The sequence below is a fragment of the Onthophagus taurus genome, chromosome 2 (genome assembly GCF_036711975.1).
Source record: "Onthophagus taurus isolate NC chromosome 2, IU_Otau_3.0, whole genome shotgun sequence".
Taxonomy (NCBI): domain Eukaryota; kingdom Metazoa; phylum Arthropoda; class Insecta; order Coleoptera; family Scarabaeidae; genus Onthophagus; species Onthophagus taurus.
Genome location: NC_091967.1, coordinates 11,263,631 through 11,290,379, shown reverse-complemented (window position 1 = coordinate 11,290,379; position 26,749 = coordinate 11,263,631). Strand labels below are relative to the sequence as shown.

Genomic DNA, 26,749 nt, shown 5'->3' with positions numbered 1-26,749 from the left:
ATATCCGCATGTAGCTTGATTTAGCTGACTTTCATCTCGGTGTGATGTTACAATTAATGTTGTAATTTGTCCTCATTAATTAATGAATATTAGCAAACACTTGAATTACTATTAATTAATATTGAATATCCCTTTACATTATTATTTTCAATAAATACGAAATTGTTGCATTAGCTTTAGGTTACATTGGATACTGCAGTATAATCAAACTACTACACAATATACAGTACAGGTAGGGATTTCAATAATTTAAGTTTAACATTTTTTGATACTCTTATGTGATTAGAATTTAAGAATTATGTTCTATTTGCTTCGAAGCCTTTCTGGTTAAGAATATCATCTAGATATTCTAGGTCAAGAACGATATCAATTGAATGCGAAATATGGAATTTCATAAATGTGGATGATGATTAAAGAATCTGCGGAGATCAAAATGATGATATTTTGATGAATCAGAAATACAAAATCTTAGAGTAACAAAACTGAAGCAAAAAGCTTTTTTTAAGTAGGATTTCAGATTGGAGATGGATGTCTTTATTTCGTATTGGTTATCATTGCTTTGTGCATCCCGAAACGGGATATCCTGTATCGTCCAAAGTTCTCTTGACCTAATCGATTCGAAGGGAATTGTTGCGGTATGCTCATTGAATTCCTTACTTAAACAGCGTGTACTGAACAAAGGGCGGAAACCGCAAGAGCGCTGACCGATTCCCATACATCAATATACAGAAAGTGAGTGCTATGTACGCCCTCCCAGAATGCGGCTCGAGCAATCGAATCGAACGTCATTAGCAGATGAATGGAACCGAAGAGAAATAAATCAAGTTGTACAAGGTTGAGCAAAACTATTTAAAGATATTATAACCTGATTTATCTTGTATTTGGTTATTGTGAAATTGTTGAATAAAACTTTTGAAACAATTTAATCGTTCTTTTTAAAAGTTGTTATTAGAAACTAAAATGTTTTATCTACTTATCAGAATTTTATGTAAATATTTAAAATTTTTGAGTAATACTGTACAAAAGTACAACTGCGGATTCTATGCGGTGGTTCGCTAAGCTAAGGTCATTCGTCTTCGCCTGCTATTTGTCCACAGATAATGCCGATGTCAACGGTTATGTATTTTTAATATACTGGCTCGCATTGCGGTGGCCTCTGCACTCGGCAAGAACAAAGTTGAATACCCTATCGATCGCCTTCCTGGCATATTATAATTCTACATAATATTTCACCTTCACGTTCATTTAAATTCTATTGGCATTAAAACCATTTCTTCCTCAAAATTTTGTTTTTTATAAATGGTAAAAAATCCAGCTAAAGGGGAAACAACATATTAAAAATGCAAAAGATAAGGGTGCGACGAATTGCAATTTTCCCTTCTAACCAGGAACCCTCGAAGTTGCCAACGTTGGCAAACTGGCAGAAGAGAAGCTCGTAAAAAATTAAAGAGAACAGATAAAACGACCGGTTTTCCATTTAACTTTGATCATACGAAATGTACCTTTCCCCACTAACTAAAAAAAAATCCTCTTGATTTTCCACCTCACTTTTCTCGATTAGTAGGCGATTGTCCTTACTTTACGGTTCGTTTAATATTTTTTTTCACAAATTTATTTTGTTTCAGCCAAAAAACAGAATGGAGCCGCATTCAGAACAAATAGCTTGGGCAGCGGTACCAGGACGCCACCACTTGAACGCAAAAGTAAACTGGCAGCTTTCGGAAAATTTTTTAAACCTTGGAAATGGAAGAGGAAAAAGAAGTCTGATAAACTCGAAGCTGTATCCCGCAGTAAGTCCTAACAGTAAATTCATTTATTTTTTTGATTAATAATCAAGTTAATGGAAATGTTAATTAAATTTGAACTTGGTTGTTGCACGATGACAATTATCGTTTACCGTTATAGTCGTAAATTTCGATTAACTGCTCTAAAATTTGCTGGTGCTCACAGAATTGAACCGGCGGTGGTGAAATTATTTCGAAACACTGTTGCTTCCAATTCAGGTTCAGGTGCACTATAAAAGTGATTTATATTTTCCGATATATCACGATTTTAACTTAATTTAAAATATTTTAAGTTCAATAAATATGTCAATTTTTATGATTTTTTTTAAATACAGTAAAACCTCGGTATACCTGATTAATAACACAAATTCGAACAGGTATCCACACCGTTGCGTGCACATTAGTGTTTACCTAAACCAGAAATTTTCTGGTTCTAGGTCTAGTGTTAGTTCTAGTTTTAGTTCAATGACAAATACTAACAGACCCATGGTAGCCCACGGAGCCATACTTTAGTGCTCAGCACTAAAACATGTATATAACATACACTAATTGATCAAAGAAGGCTCATGTGATCATCGACTCCAAAAAAGTTAGCAGAAACGTTGAAATCTGCACTTATAGCAGGGAGGCTATGCTAGCGCTTAGTAGGCATCGAACTACATCATCGTTAGTGAAGTCCTGTCTGCAATCACTTGAGGAGGGTAATGTTTACAACAACTTCACGATAAAGTGACGGAAAGGGCGGTTGGCGAAATGGGCGGCTAAGAACAGTTTGTACCACTAACTTTTAATACAGCATCAAAACTGATCAAATCCATCTCTCATCAATCTTTTTTGCGATAGACTAGATGAGACTGCAGTAGGTGTCTTTGCAAAGAAAACTCTGCTCTACATGGACAACGACTGGAGGTGGTAGAAAACTATGAATATCTTGGAACCATAATAAGTAAGGATGGAAAGATCTACTATCAAATGAACAACACCCTCGTAAGCAAGAAGGAACTGAACACTAAAGCAAAAATACAATTATGTAAAACCATCTATATACCCACACTTAATTATGGATCAGAAACTTGGACGATGTTGGACTAGCACAAATTGAAAATAGCAGCAGCAGAGATGAAGTACCTACGCAAGATATTGGGGAAAACCAGAAGAGATAGGGTACGGAACAAAAACATTAGAGAAGAACTAAGCTTAAGCCCCCTGGCACAGGTAATAAAGGGAAAACTATTAAGTTGGTATGGTCATCTGGTTCAAATGAAAAAAGATAGAACACCTAAGAAAATGTTCAACATGAGGTCAGAAGGAAAGAGAAAGCGTGGTAGAGTTCTAGGTTTAGTGTTAATACTAGTTTTAGTTGTTATTCATTGCTAGATTATTGCATATTTTCCATTGAACTAAACCTAGAACTAACACAAGACCTAGAACTAGAAACATTCGGGTTTAGCCCTGGGGTTTTACTGTATTATCTTAAAAATTATTAAAAATTGTTAAAAATTATATTAAATCGTTAACGAGATTTTCGATTAGGTTTATTAACAGGTACCATAATATCACCAAATAATAATCAAGTTAAAAAGTAATTAGCGTTGCCATGAATGAAATCCAACAGTATGATTAAAATATTATGTAAATTTCGAAAAATTTAATCTACCGATCGTAAGAATATTAATAATAGATTAATGTGATCTAGGTTCATAAAACGTACTTAAAATGTATGGAGTAAAAATGTTTTCCAATGACCGAATTTTAATTGGCCTTGGAAATGAAGCAAAATTGCAACTAGAAGAGAGGCTTCATCTCAATTTCCTTAGCGATTAATTTTTCAGTCAGCGCAAAATTAAAATTCCGCCCTCGGGACTAGGAAATGACGAAAAAAGTAAATTTTCATAACGGCTCCTTTATTTACAATTTCCGATGGAACCGGAAATCATTTAGATTCATTGTTTATTGAGATAAATCAGTAATTTTATAATTGCAAATAACACAAGCGTTTTTCGATATCAATTTATAATTAAATACGTAATACCTTTTGTTAAATATTGATTTAGCTCCATCATTAATTTGTTACATAAAATTAATCGAAACGCCACTGACATAACAATCTTTTCATTACAATATACTATTAAATAAATTGTCAAAGTAACAAATCCGTTTTTAATGATTTATAACAATTTGCTTTAATTCAATATCCGAATGGATCGTCCAGCCGCTTTGATATTATACAACATGGCCATAAACACATCTTCCAACTCAATTTACAATACTCTGAAGATGTATGGGAATATACATCACATTTCGTTGATCAAAAATTCTCAAGAAAACTCGACAACGGCTTTTATCACTTTTGGCGACGAACTCGACGCCTTTTTGGCTCAGGCGAACGTTATTCAAGGAAGATTCTTTGGCGAAGCGGTAACTACGGAATTGGTAACTGTTAAGTATGTTGCGGAGTTGGATGATATACTTCAACGAAGGATGTGTGCTTGTTATGAAGTTGGCGGATTGGACAGTTGAAATTATTAAGATTACAATTTTAAAATTAAACGGTTTCTATTTTAATAGTTACTTATGCAATTGAATAAATATAAGTGTGAAAATAACAGTAAACAAATAAATTGCAAATAATTTTCGGGGAATAGATGAGAATTAACCACTTAATATCACATTTAATTCAATTACTGGTTTATCAAAAGCCTTGCACGCAACCATTACTATCACAATTGAGTTCAATTTACCACTCTTCGACTGTGTGCTCGTTCACATGGCAATAAAGTCGTTATAACGTTCCCCACCTTAACTAATATAAAATAAACTTCGTTATATAATTTACTATAGGCCCTAGAGGTATGTGATGAAGTAATCATGAGAACAATGGTTGTATAGATGATGTTGTAGTAAGAAATGACGATCATTAAATTTTAGTGGCTAATTAAAATTAATAATTAGAAACAATTTTTATTTTAATATTATTATTTTTTTTTTTTTTTCAGTGAAGATAATATATTTAATTTTTAGTTTTAGCAATAAATCCTGCCAAAATAGATTGATGAAGATCGCGATACAAAATAATTGTATCGAAATCCTAATACGACTCTTTCTTTTCCAGCATTAGAGCGAAAGATATCTGTGCGAGCAAACAGGGACGAACTGGTTCAAAAAGGTATTCTTCTACCAGAAAGTCCCCTGACCCCGCCTATTTCCGAGCCAGGTTTGTTCAACACTCATTAAATAAGTAGCGAAAACCACCCGCCCCCTCTAAAATTAATTTTTGTTGTTTGTTTATTTACTAACTACCCTCGTGTCACTGTATTTACAATGCTAACGCTCACTCCTATTCCCGTTGATGGTTCTTTGGGTGGATATTGATTTTTGGTGAAGGCGCCTCTAAACGGTTAGCTTGGCGCCATCTATCGCAACGCGTTCGAAGTAGCTCCTTGCTAACGAATGTAGGTATTGAGACCTACCGACAGATGGCGACACTACTCCGGATCCTTCCTGCTGGGTAGCCTTTTTTATAGATCAATGACGCTGAAGGTTTTATGTTGGGCTATATGTAGATTTCTTTATGACGAGATATTTTTTGTCTAATGGTTTCTAATTTATTCCTTTCCTGTTTCATGTTTGGGTTTTTGTAAGATTAAGATTTATGTTTTTCTATTGGAAATCATTTTGCATCTTGATGTAGATTTACTACTAATTGTTATTATTCGAATTTGAAACTTAACACGTATATTGGTGATGGTTAACCTTTAGATTTAAATGTAAAAATTAACACTTGTTAGATTTAGATTATGATTGTGCCAATCAGCATACAATGTATAATATCATAAAATATTAATAAAATATTTGTGTGTACTTGCATTGTATGTGTATTTTGGTTAATTACAGATGACACAATCTGTGCTTTTTCTTTTAGAAATTTTGTAAGATAATGCTAGTTATTTTTCCAGGTGAAACCGTTCCAAGTCATTTCCCTCCAGAAATCGTTCAGCAAACGCAAACATCGCCTCAACCGTCGCCTCAGTGTCCTCCGCCCGTTTATCATCCCAACATGTCGCCCTTCCCGGGTTTTCAACCCAACTTGCTCCAGCAACAGCTGCTGCAGAATCCGCAATTCGCTCAGGCGAATGCAAACAATAATATTGGTGAGTCATTTCATACAATTTACATATTACATATTCTACCAGCGCGAACACATCTTAATAACGACCGTTACTACATATTACTATACATCTTATATCATGAATTGCGAATTCTAATTTATGTAGACTTTTAATATTGCAATATTATATGTGTAATATTTTTCTATACGTCGACCGTATAATCAAAATCTATGTATTGTGTATCTTTCACCATGCCAGATAATATGATAACGATTGCTTAGGTAGCATTTTTAATTCAAAATTCTTTTTAGATTCAAGTTGACCACGAAATCACAGTTACACGTTTAAATACTTACAAAATTAGTCAAAAAAGAATAATAACCTAATACCTAATCGAGGGTTTAGAGTCATAAGAACATAACTACATATTTTTATGAAAATCACTTACGAGTATTTAATTATAATTATAATGCACAAAATCATGAGAAAGTAGCTTCAATCTATTCCTCTACAAAATACCCAGTTTTAAGCTAAAAATTACCATTGAATTCGTCCTTGCATTAGTAATAATACCTATTAGTAGTTGGAATATTCGCGTTTTTTCCTTCCCCAAGTCAGTACCAAAATCAAAAAAACGATCAACAAATGTAAAAAGATTATTGCCAATAATTGCAGATGGAGCTGAGAACTTTGAATATTATTATGAACTCATAGCTAACTTGATAAATAGTTTGCAAATAAAATTGCTGTAAAGTGGAGGTTACAACAATAACCTAATAATTACAACAAAGAAAATCCAAATGAAAAGATCTAAAAGCACACCAAACGGTGACAAACCAAAAGATGCTCCCTAAATAAACCTAAAAATACGTTTATTGCGGTGAAGTCCGCTCAGATAACTTCTGTGGGTCTATTGTAGCAAAATATCTTCAGAAAAGAAGAAATAAGATAACGAAAAAAGCCAAGCTTGAGAATCACACTCAAGTAGTGATTATATGAAGGAATATAAAGTGTACTATACCATCTGCTCATATAATGCAGCTAAAGATAGAGTTTATAATGACACCCAATCTACATTTCCAAGAAAAAATACAAAATTTTGAGCTAGAAAAATTTGAGATAGAAAAATAGCAGTAGCCATGCATAACCATGACAACCAATTGTTTCAGAAATCAATAATTAATCATTGTCTTTAATAAAATAACTGCAACAATTGGTTGCCATGGTTACGCACAGCTATTTTTCTATCTCAATTGAATGGTAATTTATGGGAAACTTTTGGGAAACACTGTATTTTAAACAGCAGAAATATAAGTTACCCATGCCTTCTACCCATAACTATCTGTCTAAAATACTATCAACTGGAAAGCCAACATACTGCCGTATGGTCCATAATAAGAGACATCATTTTAACTACTTTTAAAGAACTTATACAAGTTTCAATAGAAGTTAGAACAACTTCCATGTAATGAGATTATTAAGATGACTAATCTTATAAGTACATGTTTCAGTTTGAAGTATGTAGCGGAGGTTTGTAAAGAGGCTAAGATGATACTCATACCTAAGCTAGAAAGACCTTCCATGACGATACATCGTATAAGTCGTATAATAGAAGATAAGGACCTTATACGTACCCCCTATAAATTTAGCGTTAGAGAAAAACGTCCGGCGGTCGAACAAGTACAAAGATTGTAGACATAATGGAAAAGACCCGATAAGAAAAAAAGTCTGATTCATCGGTTTTTTTAATGTTTAACTATATACTGAAAATTTTGTTACCACGGCATAAAGAAGTTTTAAAATCCTACCTATTAGAAAGGGATTTTGATACAAAGCAGGAAAATGCGTACACTGATTTGAGAGATGTAAAGACAAGAATATCTAAGAGTATTGTGTCGTCATATTTCTAAACATGAAAGTGTTACTATCGATCTATGAAAGTGATAACGATTTTGCCAACATGAAAACCTCGAGTCTATCCGAGCTCCTTGACAATTTAAAGTTAATAGGAATTCCCAAGAGAACCAAACTTTTTCAGCTGGTTGAGTAAAAATACTACTGAAATATATCAGCAAACTATATCATAGTGGTTTTCTCGTTGTGGTACCTGGGTTACCATTGATTATGAATAGTTTTACCTCCCGTTTTGATTTAAAGAATTAGTATAAAATTAGCAATTATAAAACAATATACACATTAGTGATCAACCTAATATTTTGATCGATAAAGATTATAACTTAGATTATTAAAAATTTCTAAAATAAATGAAGCAAACGGCCTGTATATTCTTAAACATTTGAAAGTACATTATAAATTCCTATCATATAGACACTGTCTATTCACGTACTTCCTATTAGTTACCGTATGAAAGCGTGGGCGTGTTCATTAAACTTTGATTTGCATTCATAAAATGCAACCTAGGATTCATTACGAGGATGTTCATTAAAGTGGTTTATAGCCAGCCTCTGCAGATTCGTCCGAAAACATGGTGGACGTCATATGACTTACCCAATAAATAATAGTAATACACGGTCGCAGCGCAAATATTTCACAAAATCCCATTGAATTAGCACCACATCGTTTTGTTGACCTACTTTTTCTTATTCGTGCATTTTCCCACATTATAATTTACTACCCTCAAACTTTAAACTATAAATTAACAAATATTGTTGTCCTCTTTGCCAACAAGAAACGATTTTTGTATTAATCGTTTTTTGTAACTAACCAAATTCTACATGATAGATGGTTTCTTCATCATCGCATTTAATAGTTTTATAATTTTTGTCATTGCAAAATTTAATTTTCTTCGTCAATATCAACCTATCGGGATTCCAATAAGTCACGTTAGATTACTTTCTAAAAGACAATGCCTCACTTTTCGATAGGAACCGCCGATTAAAATTCCTGACCTGGTCGATGAAGCGCGCCGGATATGTCCTCGTAGCGCCTCTACTTCCGGTTACTTATTCCGGCTTTGCACCGTTATAAGCACGCACACGCCGTAAATTTTCACGTTGTAATCAATATGGTGCATCTATATCACGCATAGCCTGTCTTTTCTCTGCGATACTGCTTGAATATTTATGGAAAATATTGTCTTAAAATGTCTTATACGTCGTTATCAACAATCTTTAGTATCATTACATTTTCTGCTTTGTTATGTGCAATGTGTTTCTTTTTTGCTTCTTACTCAGACTGAGTATGTAACCCAAACAGAATATGTTAGGCAGATTTGAAAATAAGATGTCTAGGCATTCATTGTTTTTGATATTAAAAGTTGGTTGGCATAATGATTTCGAGATCAACGTTCTCTTGAGTAGTTCTTTGCCAAGGTTTTGTTGTTACTTGTTTAGTTGACATAACCGCACTTGAGGAGAATGCTTCGCGCTCAGGTGACGTCTCTTCCTCCCTCCCGGGAACTCAGTGTAGGTCAGTTCGTTCGTCCCGGGTGGGGGTAAGGGGTGCGAGCCGGCGTCGGCAACCGTTCTCCATTCGGCCGCCAGACGTCGCGTCGTCGAACCCGGAGTTTCGCGGATTCCTCCGCCACCACCAGGTCTAAGTGACGGTCGGTCGGTCAGGCCAGGCCATTGCGTATGTTGAGATCGGTGTGTACGTGATGTGCGGTTGACAAAAAAAAATTCAATAAAATAATAGGAGACTTGAAGGGTCCGAACGAATGGGTTTATCATCTACTTCCATTTAAACCTCGTTGATCGTTCGATACCAACCACTGGCGGGATACCATTTCCCGTCGCACATCAATGATGGGATACATTATGGGCTGCACTTGCTTCAAAGGTATGACCACGCTCTTAAGCACTTTTTGCTTTTTTTCATTCATTATTTCTTTAATTTTTTTGGTTGATGTCATCAAAATTTGGGAGACATATCGCGGTTTTTTTTGAATTTTAATTTAGTAAGGGCTTTTTTTATGATTCAGATTATGTTCTGCCAGTGGTCGAGGACTCCTGGATTCGATGCACACAGCTCGGTTTTGTTTGTTTTGACGGTATGCGTTTTATTATTTTAATTTATAAACCCGCTTTTTTCATTTTACCACAGCTCATTCTTTGTTCCTCTTTGAAAAGTCCACACAATTTATTTGCATAAATCGATCCCTTTTACCTTATTTCTTGGGCTCCGTTTTAAACCTACTCCGCAAGAACAATAACTAACTTGACGTACACCGTGTTGTATTGATTTAAAATTTCTTCAAGCTCACCTTGTACAAAGTGCACTCAGGTGGTTTAATCATGAACGAGACTGGTAATGGTCGTAATCGATAATAATTAATTGTGATGTTCTTTTTTGTGTTAGTAGTTCGTGTTTGTTTTGGTTTACAACGTGTAAAAATGAATGCATATGTTTAGTTTATTATCATAAAAATGAGATTAATGATATAAATTTCCCGTGATGAATTGGTGTTGTCACGAAATGATTGATAATCGTTTTTGAAACAACTTTAGAAATACCTACGATAATAAATTTGAAATTTCCATGTTTATAGTAATTAATTTTCTATCGAAATATAACGCTCTCTCAAAGAAACTTTGTTTTGTAATCCCAATTTTGTTATCTAAACATTTTCCTGATAGTATTACTTGTTAAAATATTCCAGATATGCGTAGATATCGTAATCTTGTTGTGAACGTGTTAGTGTGGAATGTGTTTCATTAGTAGTTATCAGTGGAAATCATCTAAATTACAGTCTGCACTTGTAGTTCTTTACCATTGTTTTACGATTGCAAGAAGAATTCTAACAATTCATCTCATCTAATTCGTTTCTTTTTGTTGTGTTAACAAAAAATGGTACAAACGTATCATTCATTTATTTTTCAAATTACGAAATAGCGAGTTCGTAAAATAATTAGACATCTCGCCCATTGCAGATGATGTTTCGGCACTTTATTCGCTGGGAACCTCGCTAATTAGAAGTGGTGCACTCGACGTCGTACACTAATTAACAAGGAACGTTAAGACGCACGTCAAGGAAAATCGTAATATACCGACGATATTTCTGTTTGATGACTTTTCCAAAAAGGCTTGAAATATAAATGAATTTATTTGAGGCTAAAATGCAAAAACATTTAAATTGTAGCAAAATAATAAAAAAATCCGCTCACGTTCATGACCAATCAAGGTATGACGAATATAACTCAAAGAAGAGAAAAGTGCTCTGACTTCGTAATTTACAATAACGTTAAGTTAATTTGCAGAACACGTATTGTTTTGGTAAAAGTGATGAACACTGGTGTGTACTTTTACAAATATCCACCATAACATGTTTTGCATCCAACCAAGAAGTATGTTTTATTATATAAACTTTATTGAAGTAAAGGATATTTGAGGGCGTAAATATATAAATGAAGAAGTACGAGATGCGCCACTTCAAAACGAAAATATTTGTCTTTGAAATACACTGTTTTCATATTAGGGTGCAATCGTGCAAGTAAACAAGATTTAGCGTTCATGTTGCTTTATTACTTTGATATACATATAAGTTTAGCCGTCAATTTTAGCTATCGCTATTCGTCTTCTAATTTCGCTTTCACATTTTCTTCAATTGTATACGAGTGCGCCTAACTATATGAATTCTTTGACTTCTTCCAGTTTATCTACAATATTTTCCTGTGTTAGAGTATTGCTCATTTCTAGTCCGAGACTTAGGACTAGACTTAGATTTTCTACTCTCATCAAATCCAGCATTCTATAGAGGTCCTCTTTGTCTTTAGCCAGCAGAGTCGTAACGCCGGCATTCGGTTATCTTGGTGATAACCTCTACCTGACAACTTTTTCTACACTAAATGCACGTCAAATATTAACGTTTAGTTAAATTTTGGTTCTCCTGTTTTATAAAGATTTCTTATTAGCACTAAGAGCTGATTTGGCACTCCCATTTCGCCGAGAAATAACCACAAGTGTTCCCATTGCTGCCATGAAACACGACAGCATTTGTGTATTGTATTCTCGAGATTTCTCTATTCATTGACATTACAAATCTGATCTCATGTGCCTCTTCCCTTAGTAAATCCTGCTTGTTTAGGGAGTATTTGTGATCGTAAACAGTTTATTACACACAGTAAAATTTTACAAGTATATGATTTAAGGAGATAGTTCTGTTGTTTAGCAATCCAGATGGACAGATAGACATCCATATCTTCACAGGAAAATAGCAAAGAGGAGCAAATTTTCACATTAATTCCACCATGTTGAGAACTGCAAGGACTGAACGGTTTTTGACATAAGTGACCCTGACAGACCCTGAAGGGCTTTTTTATATGATATTTCTAAACTAAGAACACTAGCAACATTGTAATGTAACATTGATTTTGCGCATAGTGCTTATGGAATTCGTTTGGAATATAGAAAATTTTTATACCTACAATATTATCTTCTTGAAACTCTTTGGTATTATTTGTTAATTATAACTAATAGAATTTCAATGATAACATACACGTATTGTGCGATCTATGATCTAAATTTTAAATATATACAGCGTAGTCCGCTCAGGATGTGCGGTTTTGTCGAATAATTTACTATACTAAAAGCCCTCTTTGGATACAGCGGCGGATGTTAACGTACATAGTTTATAAAGCTTCTATATAACACGACAAAAACTACTTAAAACAAGAATATTTAACCATTTTTTAACGCATTCCTTTAATCATTTTTTTGTATAATTATAAGCTTGTATCCATTTTCACCCTTTGAAAAATATCGAATTTCACAGCGGATCATATGATGATCCTCGTCTCTTTTAAAAGGCTTTACAATTGATTTAAAAACCTAAAGAAAGATCTAACATAAAGGAAAATATTTGAATTACCCTTTTTTAGGAATATTATCACAAATATGATAAGTAGGTAACCGGATCGTAAAGAATGTAGGCTATTTTAATATCGATCAAGTCCATAAAATGTACGTGTGTATTTGCGTGTCGCATAATATGCAAATGTATAAAACGAGCATTATCTGTTTTGCATACCAAATGAAACTGATACCATAAAAGAGTTTTCTATTTCAGTATATAAAATTCCACCAATGAATTCTTGATGATATCTTTTTTAAAATAAAACATTTTAAAAATTACAAAATAAGACGTTGATAAAAGTAAGATAATTTTTTTTTGCGTCTACGTTATTTCAGTTTTGTGTATTGAATTACCTTATTAACATTATCCAAATTCATATCTCAAACAAGACATTTTTAAACCTATGATTTACTTATAATATTATTCCATTTACATTATGAATTTTAACAATATTCCCCATGAATAACAAATTTTTATCATAACACGTCATTTTCTCATCATATCGCAATAAATATTCGGAAACAACACAAAAGAAATTTACTATTTTCTTTTTTAATAGCTATTTATGAGTGTTAAATTCGACACTAATCTTTTCGTTAGATTGAATAAGAACCGGGATTACCCGAGAAAAGACGGAAGGCGGTATCACTCTTTTGCTTTTGTGGATGTCGCGTAAGCCGCAGCTGCCATGAATTCGTAAAAGAGTTGCCCCTGTGACGCTTCCCGAGGGTGCACGCCGCCGCTACCATAATTGGAATAAATGTTTTAGGAAGCGACGGATGTGACCCAGTTTTGGGCCGTTTCGAATATACAGGCGCTGTGACAACGGCTTCAGGACGTCTTTTCCACCGACGTAGTTTTGGCTTTGAGAGGGCTTTTGATAATCGCGTGCTATGTCAACGGCTAAGTTTTCGCAATACCTATCCATCTCAAGAGATGGCATGTAAAAACAATAGGCGAAGAAAAAAGACGAACGGCGATGAAAAATCTTATTGCAAATTCTTATCATTGACCTCGAAAATTTTTCGATTCAAACAATTTATTTAGTGGAATTGAAAATATTTAATTTACCAGACTCAAAATAATTTATTTCTTGATAGTTGGGTGGAAGGAGGAATTGTTGAATTCACCGCAACGGAACCAGGGTTGATTGAATTTTAAATTATGAGTAAATTTGATCTCATTTTACCACCACGTCCTTGGACTAAATCGCTATTGCATGCTGTAAATGAAGGTTTAAATAAAATTTTCTATTTTATGGGTAAACCTAACCCAATTTTCTTTGTAATTTATGTAATTATCTACTGAATTTCTCATTTTTCATTTAAATGTTTTCGTGTTTGTGAGCAATAAAAATTTAATTTAACAAAAATTTACGATAAAATATGATGATCACGTTTTTATACTTTACAAATAAATTGACATTAAATTAATTCAATGTATTTGGCCTTCTTAGTATGTGATTTCAATTATTATAATCGCAATTACATGTATAGAGAGAGAATGATGTAGATCACAGCTATTGAGATCTTTAGGGAAAATCAGTTAGCAGGAATTTGATCATTAAGTCCAATAATTTAATTATGAATTGTCACCTAGCTTTTGAAAAGGCAGTAACCTCCTTTTCAATACAAAGTTAACAAAAAAATCGTTACTTACGCGGCCTTGCTCTATGGAAAAGGTACTCAACGGATACAGAATAGTCTTTTGCTTTTTGTGTTGAATGTATCAGGATTCACAAAAATTTCTTTTATCTGGAAATGCAATTGTATACCTGGATAATGCAATAGCAGCCCAAAACCTTACAAAGCTGATGGAAGCTGACATTGTTAATAATTCTTGTTCTCTTCTGCCTACACATTTTCTCTTCTATTTTAATTTACTTCTTAATGAGAGTTGAGGCCAGAAATTTAGACAATACTTTTTTTTCAAAACAGTTTCAGCGTCAGCAGCTTTGATGGTTATTGAGATAATACTCGACGCTTCGCAATAAAGACTATTAATGACTTAGTCTGTTAAACATGAAAATCTGTGTAGCTTTAAACAATAGTATATTGTTTAATATAATAATGGTTGTTAGGTTAGACCAAAACAATAGAAACTGGACACTTGATATATTCCGTTTTCAGAGCTATACCTGACTCCATCATTTACACACTTGCAATAGAAGACAAAAAATATTCATCCAATAGAATCAAATTTAGCCAATGACTTCCAGAGAAAATTAACCAACGAACTTAATGGATAAAAGCGAAAATCTTTAATTATATAAACACTCAGGTTTAATAATATCTTATGAGTTATAAGGCATGTGCGCTTTAGATGGATAAATATCTTAGAAAATGCATCGCCGTATTCACCAGATGACAACAAATCCTTTCAGATCGGTCAAATCTTTACGAGTTGAGATTTTTACACATACATTCTAACGAGCGCGATTCACACATTCGCCAATTGCGCGCACGAATGTTAACCTATTGCGGTCATAAATCTACTATCTACATTTGCAAACTGTTGCATCAACGTAACTTTATGGAAAAGGATTAAATATGATTTTGTTTCAGTTAAGAAAACAAATTTAGATTAACATATTGAGTTTTTTCTCCATAACAATTAAACTCTACCACTCTCTTCTCCCAAAAGGATTTTATCCGGAACTACATATAGATAGATGATATACTCAGCTTCTTTTTCAAGCAAAAGTTATTCATAATTGACACTCTCAACCATTATCGTTAAAACGATTCTTTAGAAGTGTTAATAAGTGAGTTAATGCCAACATTCGGTGCATTTATTTCAAAAGGCTCAGTAATAATCGTTTTAAAGTAGTGAACTTTAAGTGAATAGTACGAGCATTATCAGTACTACTCTTTCGTAAAGAAAGTAAGTTTGGAGATAATTCCGAAACAAAGTTCGTTTTCGTTCTAAGAAAAGTTCAACGCTAAAGAGCGACCTCAGATTTAAACTTTTTGCTGTCTTTTGCATACTAAATTCCAATAAAATTAATTTAAAACAAATATTTTTTCTCTTTAATATAGAAAGGATAACTTCGTCATGACCTCATCTTGTAGTAAGATTCCGAGAAAATAAATCCATGTTGTATTAAGATGGATAAGATCTCGAGGATGATGCCTGAAAAAAAATCGTATGAAATTTAATGGTTTTACATTATGGCCGGGTACAATCGTAAAATGTATCACTGAAATGATTTATGAAAGAAATAAGAAAAAAATACCAGGTAAAATTATCCATCTGACATTTAGCAGTAAAATGTCAGTATCTGTTGGACAACTTAATGGATATGTCAATAATATTCGTAAAAATATCTACATTTGTATAAAAATCGTTGTTCTATTTAATTTATAGCAAGTAAAATTTGAACATTTCCCGAATTAACTTCGTTGTACCATAAATGTTGGGACTATCAGTGGAACATCCGTTGTTAACTAACGGCCAAAGTTGGACGTTAGGAATAGTGGGCGACTTGTTCGGTATAGTTTGACCATCGCAAAGCTAACGGTTTAATTATCGTGGTCGCCAAGAGCTGTTGGAGCCGTTTCCAAGTCAGAAACGCGACCTAAAACAATGGCGGACCTTTAATCCAATCTTGTATCGCCCCGATCCACGGTGCATTTTACCTCGTTTCCTTTAAACCTTTAGGATGTGTTATATAACAATGGAAACTGCAAATTATACATCGTGTGTAAAAAGATGTGGTATTCGTATCCTTAAAGTTCACCATTTTGATAGGAATATTCAAATATGCGGTTGCACGTATCGTAATCGCCTTATCGGGCGTACATTTAAATATTAAACTTGAGCTTCGCGCCAGTACAATGCCCGTGGGATTTATAGGGAACTTTAAAAGATCGAATTTTCGTTTAAAGCGTTCGGTATCGGCGAGCAATAAATAGGATTCTACTTTCGGATTCGAGTACTCCACTTATCATATTCCACTCTTATTCATTTGCAAACGTCGAGATAAACTTAAAACGACGATCTAAAATGTATTTTGAATCAAACTTTGTGATCAATCTTAAAACTTTATCGGTCGATTAATTATGTTACAAACCCATAAATTATGATTTTCTTGTAAACAAGTTCAAACACAAATTATAGAATAATCGTTAAAGTTTTTTTACGGTCACTTTATATTACCCGTTTAGTTTAACGAATGACTCCCAATACAAACCACTTCATTTGCATAACGTTTCAAGTTATTCCTATACGTATAACATATACGATTTCAATTTTTGACGTAAGATAAATCAAGGTTAATGGCGTTGAACCACTGAGCAAATTCATCCAGGCGCCTTCCGACGAGGGAGAAAACTTCATTCATAAATGTCAACGTTACACGCACCTATATCAATACAATATGCAAATTTTTACGTTTTATTACCTCGCTTTTCTTAGTATGCAAATCAATATGATAGGTGAAGTTTTAGTAATATGATAGGACTAATACGTGGAAGGGAGTGTCCATTATTGCCAAAAGTCCATAGTATGAACAGTTTTTAATTTGAAAAAATTTAAAACTAGAACTAACACCAGCATTGGAACTAACACCAAACCCAGAACTAGAAACATTCGGGTTTAGCCCTACGTCTCTTAAGACGGCTAAACCCGAATGATTCTAGTTCTAGGTCTAGTGTTAGTTCCACTTTTAGCTCAATAAAAATATACTACAATCTAACTCTAAATGACAACTAAAACTAGAAACTAACACGTTTTAACAGAAAGTTATACAAATTACATCACTATCATTGTATTAAAAAAATATATATTATTGAACCGGTATTACTTGATCTGAATAGTTGTAACACTAACCTAAATCTAACAATACGAATTAAATGTATTTTGATTTTCCGGCAAGTGACATTACTAGAATACGAAATCAATAAGTTCAGATAACGTTTGTAACGTTTCTCGGATGTTCAGTTTCGATTGTGGCTTTGGCTATTTATAGCTATCCATTGTGCATCGACCTGGACTAGGTTCTATAATAATGAAATATCGACCATCTCTTTAAAGTTCTTATTCGAACCACATTTAAATTCAATTTAAATTACAGGATACCTTTTTTTTGGTAAATTGAATTAATTTGTTATTCGCCTTTGAAAATATTACACAATTTAACGTTAACAATAATTTATGGGATAATGGTACCGCCGCGAAGATAATTATTTCAAAATTTATTCTCTGCGTAGAGGAGTTTAATTTGTGCAAATGTAGTTTATATCGATTTATTTTCATTGAGTTAACAGTGGTATAAATAAAAAGCCATAAACGTGGACCAATTGGTATTTAATGAGGCCGACCTATCAAAATAAAGCCTCCGCAAAATTGAATTAAACGTTTACATTATATATTTAATTATCTTTATGACGTTAAAATCATTGCCCGGTTTATGTTCTTCATTTCATTTCAATTATTTTGTTTTAAATTATTACTAGCTAGTTTTTCAACCATAATTTTTACAAATCGAAACAAAAAGAAATAATGAGATGTTGTTAAAAAGTGACATGACTAGCCATCAATCACCTAAATAACAGGGCTGTCTTTTACGAGGTGAATATGCAATGAAACCTGGTCATTACATTCATATCCATTTATGATCGCTTCTGTCATATCCATTACACAAATCTTTATCGATGTTTAATCATTTTATAATCAACAACATTTTTTATTGTGAATAAGAAACAATATACAAGAACTAATAAAAACGGTTAACCTAGATTTAGGTTATTCTTAAATACGAAAGCAACAAATATCGATTTGTCGCATTAGAGGGCGCCCTCGATCATTACCAGGATGTAGGTAACAACCCGTTAACCAACCGTCTCGTAAAGTGGCAATTAAAATTACCTACAAGCTCACTGACTAGGTCTCTGGGACAGAGCCCTCGAATAAATACGGAGCTTAAAGTTGGTCGGCAAGTAGCCACTTCCGGAATACGATCAGTTTTACCGCTAATGGATGAGAACAATGACATCGTTCTTTGAATACCGAAACGAATTCAAACACATTTTCAAATTTTGCAACATAGACAAGTTAGTATTTTATTTCTTGGTTAAAAGAATTTGTGTTAAAATCGGCGACATTTATCACACTTAATTATCTTTATGAACAACTTGAGAAGAACTCTTTGTGATAAATAGGTACGCATTATGAAATACTTGCCAAATGAGGTTAATAGTATAGATAGTCTCATGGCATTTTATTTTAATGTTATCCTTTTTGCTTATCAGAAGCGTCCAACAAACTATTCAATAAGTCATTGATCCGTCCTCGGAGAAATTCCAAGATCAAGGTCATGGGCAAAATATACAAGTTGACCTACACTTTTATATGTCGAACCTTCCCCTGCATCTCAAGGTCAAGTTAGATTCTTCTAGCGAAAGATACCTACTTCTGGAGGATTCCGGCCTAAGATGGTCAAGGTGTCTAAGTTCAAGGTGTTGTTTGTTCTCATACATACGATTGGAGCTATAGTATAGATTCTACACCATAGCATATAGAAATACTGATGCTTAATCCTTTTCCTGCATTTTGCACTGGCGCTTATTTGCTTCTTTTTCCAGTTGCGTGCTTGCGCAAGTTGACGTCATCGTTCTGGTCATAATTCTCTTCAGTCGAAGAACATTGCGTTTGTCCGAACGTTGCTCGATATCGTTTACTTAATTACTTCTAACAAAGATTCTCTCAAAATTTATCATATTTCTCATTGATGACTAGCTATATTACGAGTTTAAAAAAAAACACGTTCTGTGTATGCTAAAACACAAGTTAGTAAAAGTTGGAGATAATCTCATTTAACGTATTTACAAAACCGATTGAGTTAATCTCCTATTAATAAATTGCGTTTGGATAGATAAGACCTATTATGATAGACGGGAGACTGCAGACAGGAACCTGTTGCTGATCCAAAGAGGTTCCTCTCAACGATCTAAACTTACAAGAGCTAGCTAAAGATTAAAAATGCTAATCTTCTTTTTTGCAAAGATTAGCAATTTGTGTAAATTTAGAAAAAATTAAAATATTCATTGCTGCTTATATTTACAACTTTCGATTTTATTATTTATATCACAGATAAATGATATAGCCACATGTAATCAACTCGAAAATACCCATTAATCTATATTACACGAGTATAAAGGTGATTCACAACAAAAATTAAACAAAAAATGAGTTAAAAAAGGATATAGATTAAAGTTAACTATCAACTCAGTAAATAATAATAATTATTGTCTTAAAATCCCATTATCCAACTAAGTTAATAAAATGTTATCACTAATAGCATTTCATAGTCGCTATTATCTGGTATATTATCATTCTATATTAATGATAATATTCCATTAGAAATAGATACCATTACATTAGCTTAAAATTATCGAAGTAAATCTTTAATTTTAACCTCGTTGCGGTATAACAAATACACTTGAAATGTTCAAGCCTCAAAATCGATTTTTCCTCTACTTAATGCTCGTTCGAACTCGCTCGAGTGCTTTACTAACCAATTCTTCACTTACTGTCACTGTAGAAGCCACTCGAGGTATGCAAATGGATAATTTACATATTGATGATATAAGTATTTACGAGACCTTGAAGATATCGATGTAAATCTATTTGAACCTCAACGTATACTTTTTAATAAAGCGGTTCGAGTCCCAAAACAATTTTTAACCACTTTGGGGATTTATTTGGTATGGAACAACTGTTTCCGCGTTTGTATCATTTTGACCCAGTTTGCTAATGTTTGTTTGATGTAATTTACTAATGGTACAAACTATGTAAGCATTAACTTGTAAATTATTAATTTAAACAAAACCAGATGTCTCAACATGGGAATATGTAAACTTCTATCTTGAAATGTACACACTTTGGTAAATCAATAGATGAATTAATTAACGAATAAATATTGAACTAAAATTTGTACCTACAATTTTATATCATTATATTGATATTCAGTTTTATTCCATTAAAAACGATTTCCAATTGAAAATGAAAAACACAAACAGTTTCCAAAGCAAATACACGTTCGCCGAAGTAAAATCAAGTATGCAAATGAGGAGAGTTGCGTTGGTTCTTTAATGGAAATAACCAACCCTCTAATCCGAAGAGGATCTAAACGTGATTTTCAAACACGACGTTTCCGAATTATATTTTGTTGCAATAATTGTAATATTAAAACAACTATAATACTTACAAAATCAACTTGGTGGAGGCGCCGGTCATATATACACAGTAAAACCTCGATATAACGGATATTTACATATAAATACATATAACCCGAAAATTTCTAGTTGTAGATCTAGTGTTACTTCTAATGCTAGTGTTAGTTCCAGTGCTAGTGTTAGTTCTAGTTTTAGTTGTTATGTAGCGTTAGATTGTTGCATATTTTTCATTGAATTGAAACTAGAACTAACACTAGACCTACAACTAGAAAGTTTAGGGTGTAGAATGTCTTGTTCTAGGGCTAGTGTTAGTTCTAGTGTTAGTATTAGCTCTGGTATTAGTTGTTATTCAACACTAATTTGTTGTATATTTTTATTGAGCTAAAAGTAGGACTAACTAATAAAGAACGCAACGATGTGAATAGTTATCTGTACGAATTTGTGTGCATTAAAATTATTAATTCAAACTTTTGGCTATAACGAACACTCCATTCCCCGAATTAATCCGTTATATCGATGTTTTACTGTACTTTTAAACTATATATTCGATCGTTTTAGCGTCTGCGTTTCGCAAGTACGTGCATCGAGCTGAAACTTTATTGATCGAATCCTGCCCGACAAAGTATACTCTAGGAACGGTACATAGCGTCCATAGTTTGGAAATCGTTCAGGTTTCGCCACCGGGCATGGCGAGTAATTACAAAGTTGCGATAGAAAAACTACTTTTGTCACCCGTAGGAATTCTATTTGAAACCATTTTTTAAAACTTAACTTAATTTTATTTCTTAATAATTTAATTATACACTTTTATGTTTCATTAAAAAAATATTAAACGATACGTTAAACCGATAATTACAAAGTGGCTATATTACCTGTATAATCGCTTTGGACAAGGCGGAAAGATCCATAATAAAGCTTTTAATCCGCTTCTAATTTTCTCGTAATCGTTTAGTCCATATTTTACGATACAATATACGAATATTGTTGGGGATATTTTCGAGGATGTTTTACACCGAGTTATCATTGACCACGGTACATTACCGCAAAATTGATGTCTGGCACCGGTCCCTATCGGTTTCAGTCACCATAAACTCGCGAGCAATTGCCAATTAGGACACTCGTGGTGCACCGGGTGTGATAACGTGTCGATACCGTCGTTTAAGTTCGTCAGAGAAGTGCCTATTTGCGTGCCTAGACGACAAAGTCTGTCAACTCAATTTTAGGAAAGTGGAACAACGATAGGTGTTTTATTTCCCCATTAAATTTTTCTTGGCAACACTACAGAAACTTTCAACGTTATGTTGCACCATTATTAATTAACCGTTATATACAAGAGTTAATTATCTCTCGCAAATTTTATGGTATGAAATGAAATTATAAAGCGTGACAATAAAATTAGAATCGTATTATTAAAAGATTGTCTTGTCTCTTAGGAGTGGTGTTTAAAATGACGTAAAATAATTTATGTTGGTTTTGAAAAAATACACCCAAAACTCTAAAAAGCTATAATTTACAATTCTACTTTGCTTGTCTCTGGAGTCACATAATGCTAAAATATTGCCAGGTGGAAGCTTATTTTCTTTCGCTCCGTTCTTTCTTCTCACAATGTAATCTATGAAACTTTGTAATTTGAACTCAAGAGAAACACAGTCGATAAATTTGAAATGTTTGTTACATAAATAATAATTTCGAAAGTACATCGTCTTCAACTTATTTCTGAGTGCCAATTAAATCCTATACTCGATAACTCCATTTCTAGAATTTCCCAGCATCAATCTTGTCATAAACAGGGAATGAGACATCCTTTATAAAAAAAGCCATCCAAAAAGAGACAGCGCGTAAGCAACAATGTGCTGAAGGCTTTTATTTATTGCTTTTCACGGAGCTTTTCTGTAGATATATCTTACTCCTTTTTCGACCACAACCGCACTAACTTCTCTCTCTTGCTCAATGACCGCTTTGAGGTTTATCGTCATGCCATTGACAGAGTTCCTGCTGGTCATGCTCCAGTGAGCTCGGTCACACCTATCGTTCTAAGGACCTATTCCAGTTAAATTAATACCATTGCGCATAAATGGAAAGACGCCGTGAATGGAATCGTACATTGAATAAAGGGGATATTATGCTTTGATTGTAACTAGAGATCCAATTAAATCGTACAAAGCGTTCCAAATATAATTAATATAAAATGAAACGTTTGAATTAAACATATTTATTAGCTACAAACAATATTCATAACAACAAAAACACACTATTCAGCATTCTCTTTTACAAGTGTTAAATCATTATGCGGGGTGAAGTAGCGAAAAAGGTTCGATTCTTACTTCGTACATTCTACTATGGAGAGCAATATCGTCAAGATTAACGGCATTCAGTTGATGCATAGTGTTTTGAGTGGGACGTGAGATTTCCAGTGGCCAATAGGCGAGATTTCCCGTCTTCTCGGTTAAGCTGGAGATAAATTTGAGAAAGACGAGGATGGGGTCATGAAAGTTTCGATCGATTCGGTACTTTAGTCGTGTGGCGCCAGTACAAGTGCTCCAAGATCCAATTTATAAATAAAAATAAAATATGAGGGAGAAAATCAATTACCGGCATTCTTTATAAAATTAAAGGGACAAAATATTTTTAAGTCATACTTTAATATTATCTATTTAATACATCAGTATATTTAAATAGAAATGTTAGAGCTCATAGATAGAACCCAACTCGGGTTGTTCTCAAAGTTGCTCTATTCCATGTTCATTCAGAAATTGAGGGTATTCCCTAGTTGTCTATATAATGTATAAATCAAGGACGGTAATTCTAGTATTAATTGTTAGTCAGGTCTAGATAGTTGTATATTTTTAGTGAACTAAAAGTAGAACTAATACTAGACGAAGAACTTTAAACATTCGGGTTTAGCCGTAAATCTCTTAAGACTGCTAATCCCGAATGTTTCTAGTTCCAGGTCTAGTGTAAATTCTAGTTTCAGTTGTTATTCAGCGTCAGATTCTTGTATATTTTATTGAACTAAAAGTAGAAATAACTAATACAGGACGCAACGATGTGGATTAAAATTATTCATTCAAAAAATTCTAATTTATTATAAATAATAGACGATGTCACTGTATACGCATCGTTTCGCAACAAAAATAGAATAAATTTTATTTATTCGCTGGACATTCGGTAGTTAAAAAACTTTACGTCGGCATTTTTAAAATTTTTTCACCTGTGCACATGCAACATAAGCCATATATTTTTCGATGTCACGACACTTGTACCTGATACTCGTGAAGATAAGTGGAAAACGTGTAGTAAAAGTGGACGTTTAAAATTTGAAAAAATGACTCGCCAAAAATTCAAGGTAATTTAACAAAAATATTTTTTTACATTTTTTCCTTAGCGAGCTTTGATAAATTAAATGTCACAATAATATTGTCATATTGTGACCAAATAAATCGTGCATCGCGATTCCAAAGGTTCAGACCGTTGATAATTTGGTAGCGGGTACAAAATTTTGTGTGATCCGTACAAATGGGGATCATCTCTAAGTGTTTCAGTGGCCCTAATCGGCAAAATAAACAAGATCAATTGAACGCGGAGAGCTTTGAAACATCTTTCGTTTTGACCATAGGAACGGGGTTTATTAATTTAATGAAGAAATTTTTTATACCATCAAGATCTTCAATGGAAGATTCTCTCATGTTTGATAAACACGAAAATTTTGGTGATATTAAGCGATCACTTTACACCATTACAGACGTCCAACGACGTTATTAATTTTTTGAATAAATTGTGTATTTGTTTTCAAGTGACTAATAAATTATTTAAATGTTTAAAAAGATGTTTTTCTCTTTAATCTACAGGTGCTCTAAAATTCTTCTTTCAAACTTGAGTAGATAATATTTTGAAGTAATTGATATGGATGTAGTTGTTCATGCAGAACATTCTAGACGGTGCAGGGAGCAACATCCTTTATACGCGCAATTGCTTGTGTACCTTTTGATGGGTTTTCTTCAACGTGATGCAGTATGGAAGTCATTCTTCTTCTTAATAAAGACGCTTCTTAATAAAGCTAATTCATTACCTCAAGTTTTGCCATACAGGAGGATCATATCGGTGTATTCTGCAAACAAGGTTGCTCTAACACTTAAAGTGAATGAGACTCAAGAAAAAAGTGAAAGTCCTTTATTATTAAGGTTGTTATTAATGAATGCGGTGTAATAAATATAAGGTAGGTTTGATGATTAGTCGCTTTATTTTGGAGACAAACGATGTAGTTCATTTTGTGGAAAGACAAAGCGGAAGGATTTGTAAACGGATTTCCGCTGGTGATTGGTGTCAGTTAATTTCGCGAAAGGACGATAATTATTTTTAGGCGTAATGTTACTCTGCTCTAAGAAGTTATATTTAATCGAAATCTTTAGATCTACATATATCATCTAGAACTGATGTAGATCGGTTTTGGTTTATTTTGGCAATAGGATCTCAACATTGTGATCAATCAGATAAATAATGCAATGTCTTAGCTCCTCAAGGATCCTCTGCATATCTCAAAAATAAGTAGCATACTTAATTTGGAATTTTTTGCAATGAATGTTGCGATGGATAGATTTACTAGAACAATTATCAATATGAAATGAAAAATAAATCGTTAGTTTTACTTAAGAAAAAGTACTTTTATTAAAATTGTAACAATATACGAATAGAACAAAGTAATTAATAGAGGTAAAAGCCTCGTGACGTTCACAGATAAAATACCACACTACGGACCGGTCAGAACGACATTAATGATTACTGTTGTCGGTGCAGATATATTTAGTGGAGCGTGCATTGTTGCGAAGCTTCGCATACCGGGGGCGATTTTGATTACGTAATACGAGTTGAAATTCCGTCGCACATTTCCCCAGGGGGGACAAATGTTGAATTATGCCGCCTTTGATATCATTTATCTCACCCCAAGTAACCAGAGAACCCGTGCTGCTAATGCGATTTACACAAATTATTAAATGAAACAGAATTACATAAAATGTTTACACGTTTTGATGTTAAACCTCTTTTTAAATATTGCCAACACAGAATTAAATAAATTTAATACTTCCCAAATATGTCATGCCATTCCAGAAATTATATTGTTGAAAAACATTCCTGACATTTTCAAGTATTAATGAATTATCCAAATTTATATGTGGTTTTGAAATTTATTATCTATTTATTTTTAGTTGCAAATATAATTAAGTGAAATCAATTTGTTTAAAAAAAAACACGTTATGTGTTGTTGTATCATGTATTATTCAATTCATATATAAAAATTGAATTTCGTTCACAATAAAACCAATTTGTTTTAACAAAAATGATATTTATTAAAAAAAAACTGTTGGAGGAAACAAAAATAAAATAATCAACTTGTCACGAAATAGTTTTAACGTGTGCTGAATCACCGCACCGTCAGCTGTAGTAGACTTTTGGCACAATATGTGTGTTTTTCATTACAATCAGAATAATTCGGCGCGTTTTTCGTGTTAGTCATAATTCCAAGCTTTCCTTTTTCGCGACATACGTGACCTCAGAATAAAAAACATAAAGGTGGGATTTTCACCGGAAGTACTCATATTTCTTGAAGAGTGGGTGCTGCGGTAAAAGATAAAGGACACGTAGGGTATATTTACGGTATTGCGACTTCTTTCATTTTCTTTTTATCTGAACTGACGAAACCGTCTGCCGCTACACTCGCTGCGATTGCTTCTTTCGTTTTCAACAGGGCTTCTTTTACGATGCATTTTCATTTTCTTTTAATTAGTTCTTTAAGTAAACATTTATATCATTTAAAACTCATTTTAACTTTACTCTGTAACTCCTATGTTAAGTTTAGGTGTTTTGTTTTCT

General features: G+C 33.3%; 1 protein-coding gene across 8 annotated transcripts in view; it reads left to right on the top strand.

The window, feature by feature from the left end:
• LOC111426062 (phosphatase and actin regulator 2) overlaps positions 1-26,749 on the top strand; it is a 90,053-nt gene that overhangs the window by 41,534 nt on the left and 21,770 nt on the right. For 7 of the 8 annotated variants that reach the window (XM_071194249.1, XM_071194251.1, XM_071194253.1 and 4 more), the window contains 3 exons: positions 1,626-1,790; positions 4,897-4,998; positions 5,741-5,935. In XM_071194249.1, coding sequence (XP_071050350.1) covers positions 1,626-1,790; positions 4,897-4,998; positions 5,741-5,935 — 462 coding nt within the window. The remainder of the gene's footprint in view (positions 1-1,625; positions 1,791-4,896; positions 4,999-5,740; positions 5,936-26,749) is intronic. The other variant, XM_071194252.1, reaches the window with a different exon arrangement.